The sequence below is a fragment of the Blennius ocellaris genome (genome assembly GCF_963422515.1).
Source record: "Blennius ocellaris genome assembly, chromosome: 1".
In the NCBI taxonomy this organism is placed as follows: Eukaryota; Metazoa; Chordata; class Actinopteri; order Blenniiformes; family Blenniidae; genus Blennius; species Blennius ocellaris.
This window is the reverse complement of record NC_137650.1, coordinates 30,154,152-30,160,984: the sequence shown is the minus strand read 5'-3', so window position 1 is coordinate 30,160,984 and position 6,833 is coordinate 30,154,152. Positions and strand designations below refer to the sequence as shown.

The window sequence follows — 6,833 nt, the reverse complement described above, 5'->3', positions numbered from 1 at the left end:
ACGATCCCCATTTTGCAGCAACAGGGGGCTGCAACTTTTTTTTTCACAGACTTTTCTTGAGAGGAAAAACAAAAACAAAAAACATGGAGTTGTATTGGATCTCGGCGTTTTTCGCCGGTGTCCTCCTCATACCGCTCGCGCTCAGAACGTTTTGCCCCCATGTGTGGATGGACCTCCTGTACGTCGGGGACGTGGTGCGTATTTTGGTGCGCTTCGCGTCGCGGCGCAGGAGGAGACCCCTCTTCTTTGTTTTGGATCGCTTCCTGGAGCAGACCGGCGCGCATCCCGACAGGCCCTTCGTCGTGTTCGAGGGCGAGAGCCACACGTACGGCCAGGCCGACCGGAGGAGCAACCGGATCGCCAACGCGCTCCGGGGCCAGCCCGGGTTCGAGGCCGGGGACACGGTGGCCCTCTTCATGGGCAACCAACCCGCCTTCATGTTCACCTGGCTGGCCCTGGCCAAGCTGGGCTCCCCCGCGGCGCTGCTCAATCACAACATCCGCACCAAGTCCCTGCTGCACTGCTTCAACTGCTGCAAGGCCAAAGTGTTGATAGCAGCTCCAGGTATTGCGCACGGGTGGTGTCAGAGAGTTCAGTCTTATCGTTTGGTAAACCAATGACACTTTTTTTTATTTATTTTTTATTATTATTATCACTTTATCACTTTCCCCACTCGAATACTGAAAACCTTCAAATGCATGAAGGAACAACAAGTGGTGCGTAAACGTGTAATAACTAAGCTTTATGAACTTCACATCTCAAATGTTTGAGTTTAAACGAGTTTAAATTATATCTTTATCTCCTTACTCGCTTCAGGGTTGGTGGAAATGATTCCTGGGTTAGCAGGGAGACGGAAAAATACATTATCTTGTCATTCTGTGGCATCAAATAACCTCACATGGATGTTTTTGGACTGGAAAAAGAGTATACCTAAAAAAAGAAAAGAAAAAGAAAAACAGGAAACCGCAAACTCCAACCCACAAATGTCTCACAAGGAGGAGTTTGACTTTAAAATACAGTTTGGTTTATTTAATCTATATTTAAATTATTTCATGGTTCATACTTTGCATCATAACAAGAATACTCTAAGTTTAGGTCCAAGATTTTTGTGGAGTCTGCATGTTCTCCCTGTGTGTGTTCGCCTGCTGCAGTTTCCTCCCACAGTCCAAACACATGCATTTGAGGCCCTAAACTGAGCTTTGATGGATTTGGTGGCCTGTCCAGGGTGTAGCCTCCCTTGTACCCGGGGTCATTTGGAGTCACCCTCAGCGCTCCGTGACCCTGAGTTGGATCAGGGAGTACAGAAGATAAACAAAAAGGGAGATACAGTTAACATCCTGAAGCAGAGGAAGCGTGTATGCCTCTCGTCCCACTTGTGCTCCGATTGCTCAAATACAGCCTCCACATTTTTCTAAAACCTGGATTAAAAGAAACGCTGACGGGTGCTCTGTCCTCTTTCAGAGTTAAAGGAAGCCGTGGAGGATGTGCTGCCCTCGCTGAGGGAGCAGGGCGTCACCGTCCTCCTCATGTCCAAACAATGTGACACGCCGGGCATCGAGGGCTTCTCCGACAAAGTGGACGAGGCCTCAGACGCGCCTCTTCCTCGATCCCTCAGATCTCAGATCACATTCAAAAGTCCTGCGGTTTATATTTACACGTCAGGAACCACAGGTGTGTTGAGCAGTTGTACGATTTTGGAAACGTGCAGGGCAGCGTTCGTCCACGACCGGGATTCAACACCTCCATTCTAAACCAACAACAAGCAAAGCTCATGTTGTTGTTTTTTGTTTTTGTTTTAAAAAACATTGTTTTGTATTGTGTGTTTCAGGGCTTCCCAAGGCAGCCGTGGTCAACCAGAACCGCCTCTTAACTGCTCTGGTCGTCTTGTCCTCAAATGGTGTAAAGACCAACGACGTCATTTACCTCAACCTGCCTCTGTACCACACCGCTGGATTCATTGTTGGCTTCATTGGCTCCATTGAAACAGGTGAGACAAGAACAAGGTGGCTGTTTTTTTTTTTGAAAAGCTTGTGAGGGTTGTGTGACATTCCTTACATATGGATTAGCCCCTTTGCTGCGTTATAACAAGGAGTTAGTCCCCACCCCGGTGCCTTTCACTCTTTTTCGAATAAAGCAACCGTTATACTGCATTAATGGATTTGCGTCATGCCGGTTTGTATTTGTAAGCATTAATAGTTCAGCAGTGACCGAATTCCTGACTCCTGCTGCCGAACTTGTCCAACGAGCTCCTTCTGCATCTCTGCAAGCCCCACAATGCATCAGTGATCCCCCTCGCACCTCCTGTTCAGTGAAAGGGTCTTTTGTCACAGTGAAGCAGTAATCTGCACAGATCCCTTTTCAGTAAATAGGGTAAAGTTCACACCGCTGGTATATATCGGGTCAAACAGCCTGAGTAACACATTTACTCCGAGTTATCTAATCCCGACCAGCGGTGCAGTGCATGTGGCCGGCGTGACCTACAGTTGACATGAGCCCTGGAAAAAAAACTAAAGCCTCAAAGTGAGTTAATTTGCACTAAGTTGAGTCGGTTGTAAAAGGGAAACCTGCAGGAATCAGTGCATTCGCAGGTCGATGAAGGTGCAGCGTGTAATCAAAGTAGTTTTTTTTGCACTTGTGCTTTTTGTTAAAGGGTCGACTATTATCCTGAAAAGAAAATTCTCCGCCTCTCAATTTTGGGATGACTGCAGGAAACACAACGTGACCGTCGTTCAGTACATTGGGGAGGTGATGCGTTACCTCTGCAGTACACCGAAGGTAAACTGTTCTTCACTGCTTCCAACAGAAAACTGTTGCAGTTTTTTTTTTTTTTATTCCAACTCCTGCTGCGTTTCAGTTCAGATATTTCTGGCACATTGAGTTTTGTTTTGTTTTGGTTTTGTCTGTGTTGGGAAAACGACTCTCCAGCAGTGCCCTGATCATGTGACCCTCAAGTGAAACTCAATCTTAATGGGTTGGTATGAGGTTTTAAAGTGACCCTCCCGAAGTTTTGTTTATATTTTTGTGTGTTTGTTTTGTTTTTTTCTCAGTGGCAGGAATAACTTGTGTAGCCCAGTAGATTTCTATAGTTACATGAGACTGGGGTTACACTTGAATGAAAAATGTAGATATTTTGGATAAAAATCAGGTAGAATTCAAAAATATATCTCTTACATTATGTGTGTTTAATTCAGATACTAAAGCAGTGTGTTGTTGTTATCAATATAAATTAATTGAGCTGTTTAAATTTTTTTTCCCAAATGACTTTTTTGTTTAATTGTTCAATGAGTTTTTCCTTATTCAAAAATACCTTGGTCACAAAAAAAAAAGGGGGGGGGGGGTTCATGTGATCTCTTTGTATCCACGCTGAACTTTTTCACCTCAGGACAGCTGCAGGGACAGGCAGCACTGAACCGGCTGCAGCAGGTCATGATTTAGCCAGATCTGGACTAGTCTAGTTTGGATTACTTTCCGAATCTGTACATTCCCAAAGCTGGCTTACCAAAATAGAAATCGTTAAATCTCAACTATCATGTTCCAGCCTTGTGCGTCACTACCTGTGGGTCTTTTCTAACGGCTTAAATCGAACTCACATTTCTGAAGGGTCGCGGTGGCTGCTGAGTTCCGAGCTCTTTTAAAAAAAAGACGTGCCTCTTATTTATTTATTTACTTATTTTGGAGTGGTGTGAGCGCTCCTCCCTTCGGTATGCCATTCAGAGTGTCTAATTGCATCACATGAAGTTCAGGCTCTTTTTACTGCGTGACCCCCACCAACACATGAATCCCCACATGGGGTTTGTCTTTATCTGGTCACCTCTCAGAATAGATGCTGGCCTTTACTCTGAAAGACCATATCAAGTAACTTGGCAGCACATCTTCCTGTACTACTACATGATATCACGGTCACATGTATTGTATTGAATGTTCTTCATGATCTTATATAAAAATGTCAAGTCAGACCATAAGAGTTTTGGTTTTATGTTTTATTTAATGTCACATTCTCACATTCAGACAGGGATTTGGGAAAATTAGACCAAGCGGGCACTTAAAATGAAGTTGTCTTGCTTTAAATGATTGCTATATTTTTTTTTTTATTATAAAGCATAAATCAGCACGTGTTTGTTAAGTTTGTATTCTTGCAGTTTAGAAACACTCTTTCAAAATGCCACAAGTGTTTTTCTGGTTACAACATGCACTCTTCTTTTCATGACAAAAGCAACTGGTTTGATGAACTGTTAGCATTTTTCTTTATATTAAGCCACACGTGGTTGTTATACTCATAAATAATGTTTAATCTGTATTCATTTCTGTGCCCGTCTGCCTACGCAGAAAGACAATGACAAGGAGCATAACGTGAGACTGGCCATTGGTAACGGTGTCAGAGCGGAGATATGGAGAGAATTTATCAGGCGCTTTGGAAACATCCAGATCCGAGAGTTTTATGCTGCCACTGAGGGGAATGTGGGATTTGTCAACTATGCCGGAAAAATAGGAGCAATTGGACGAGTCAACTTTTTCCACCGGGTAAGAATGTGTTCTCTCAGCAAACAATATATCCTTGATCTATCATTCCTCTTTGTGGGTTTTTTTTTTTTTTTTAACTTAAATGCACATCAGATCACATTTTCTAAGAGTTCACTGTAGCTTCAAATGATGAGAATATGAATTTTACTGCATGCATTCGGCGATTTTATTTTCCATATTATTTTAGCATGTTTTGAAGATTTATGCTTTTCATTCCCACCTGCAGATGCTGTTTCCCTACCTTCTTGTGAAGTACGACACAGACCGAGACGAACCGATACGAGACGCTAATGGCCTCTGCATGGAGGCTCCCAAAGGTAAAGAATACATAGTTGGATATTTGGGGATTTTTTTGCAGCTGTTTTTCTTGAATACTACGAGTTTCAGACTCAGCTTGGCTTCTTTATTTTAGGTGAGACGGGCCTGCTGGTGTCGAAGATCACAGATATCGCTCCTTTTGTCGGCTATGCCCGAAACGAGGAGCAGACAGAGAAGAAAAGACTTCGTGATGTTCTCAAGAAAGGAGATCTGTACTTCAACACTGGAGACTTGATGAGGATTGATGAAGACAACTTCATCTACTTTCAGGATCGTGTTGGCGACACGTTCAGGTGTTCACGTTCATATATATTTACTTACATAGAGCTTTGACTGAGATTTTTTTTTTTTTTACTGCTATAAGGTCATTTTTGTTGTAGAAATTATCAAAAAGTACAAAAAAATGTATAGAAAATGAATCTATAGATAATGTAACTGCTAGAAAAAGCTACTTTGCATGCAGACTTTGTACAGCCGTGTTTATTGTGTCAGGTTTTGTTATTTCCATACATGCTCAGTCTTTTTATTAATTAAAATGCTTGCGCCTACAGATGGAAAGGTGAGAATGTGGCCACAACCGAGGTGTCTGACATCTTGACCATCAGCGACTGCCTCAAAGAAGCCTGCGTTTATGGAGTCCAGGTGCCAGGTGAGGATTATTCACCCTGCATGTTGTTACTTCCAAGAGGGTTGAATGAGTTCTAAACGGCAGAACATTATATAAATACGTTAATATGGTCATAACGGACTTCACCACTGTCACTCACTTTCTTTCTTTTTTTTGTTTGGCGTTGTAGGACATGAGGGCCGTATCGGGATGGCCGCTGTCACCATGAACAAAGACACCCAGTTTGACGGCAGTAAGCTATATGAACATGTGGTCGGTTACCTGCCTTCATATGCACGGCCTCGTTTCGTCAGGATACAGGTGATTCAACTCAGGGTGAAATTTAAGCAGTGAAATCCAAACATCTTGTTTGAAAAAAGAAAAATGGCAGTGGCCATGTATTTTGACGTGCATAATAAGAGTGTGTACTCTCCTCAGAACGCTGTGGAGGTGACGGGGACCTTCAAGCAGATGAAGATGAAGCTGGTGGAGGAGAGTTTTGATCCGGGACTCATCCGGGACCCACTTTACATCCTGGATGATCGCGAGCGGCGCTACGAGCCGCTGACGGCCGAGGTTCACGCTGCCATCGTGTCAGGAAGCGTGAAACTATGAGTGGGCTCCAGGTGCTCAGCGGGCTTTCACCGCGGTTCAGCCGCAACATTATGACCACTGACTCAATATTGCGTAGGTCTCCTTTCTTGTCCTGGCTTTCCCGGGAGGAACCAGCTCATGTGGTGGCTCCGACGGCTGACATCCGAGCTCACCTGGAGCTCCCGGGCTCGAAACTGTTTGTTTTGTAATTTTAACACAGTCCTGTTTGTTTCAGCTGCAAATAAATGTCTGGGGTTTTTTTTTTCTTTTTTTCCAACACTGTCAGGTCTGTTTAATTTCACAAATTGGCTCTATGTTTGTGACAAGACGGGAGACTTACAGTGGGGAGAGCCAAAAAGTTCATTTGGGTGACCAAGACGAAACGTGATTCTCTCAGGGTGGTACAGCAATCACTATTTTAAGAACACAACAATGTGGCTGGCTGGAAAAGAAGATTTTGCATAAAAGGTACAGACAACAAACAACATGAATTTTATTTTTTTGGGATTGAGGTTGTAGCAGATTTATATAAAAGTAGAAAAGACAAGAAATAGTTACTTGTTAAAGACAATATTATTGTACAATACAGTCACAGTGCTGAGTGTGAGTCTTTCAATCAGCCACAAGTATATACTGTACGAGAAGGATTCAAAGTTTCTCTGACCTTCACCCCCAGCCGCCCTGAGGAAAAGTTTCAATCTCATGTTTCATATTTTTACTTTTGCTATTTTCTAGATTTCTAAAATATCTCATGAGTGTGTTGGGCAGTGTGGATGTAAAATATTTACTTTGG

At 43.2% G+C, this 6,833-nt stretch overlaps 1 protein-coding gene across 1 annotated transcript; it reads left to right on the top strand.

Annotated features, from left to right (window-relative positions):
* Positions 1 to 6,322, top strand: LOC308132554 (long-chain fatty acid transport protein 2). Its single transcript, XM_080499698.1, has 10 exons — positions 1 to 564; positions 1,462 to 1,671; positions 1,829 to 1,987; positions 2,651 to 2,775; positions 4,327 to 4,521; positions 4,748 to 4,838; positions 4,934 to 5,132; positions 5,391 to 5,488; positions 5,637 to 5,767; positions 5,885 to 6,322. The coding sequence occupies exons 1-10, from the start codon at positions 84 to 86 to the stop codon at positions 6,059 to 6,061; spliced, it is 1,866 nt and encodes a 621-aa protein (XP_080355824.1). The 5' UTR covers positions 1 to 83; the 3' UTR covers positions 6,062 to 6,322.
* The last annotated feature ends 511 nt before the right edge of the window (positions 6,323 to 6,833 follow it).

Bases quoted from the DNA above. Each gene is read 5' to 3' on its own strand.
- LOC308132554 (XM_080499698.1), top strand. From the start codon at position 84: ATGGAGTTGTATTGGATCTCGGCGTTTTTCGCCGGTGTCCTCCTCATA. The intron at 5,133-5,390 runs GTGTTCACGTTC...TTGCGCCTACAG, and splicing joins CGTGTTGGCGACACGTTCAG to ATGGAAAGGTGAGAATGTGG. The intron at 5,489-5,636 runs GTGAGGATTATT...TTGGCGTTGTAG, and splicing joins TTATGGAGTCCAGGTGCCAG to GACATGAGGGCCGTATCGGG.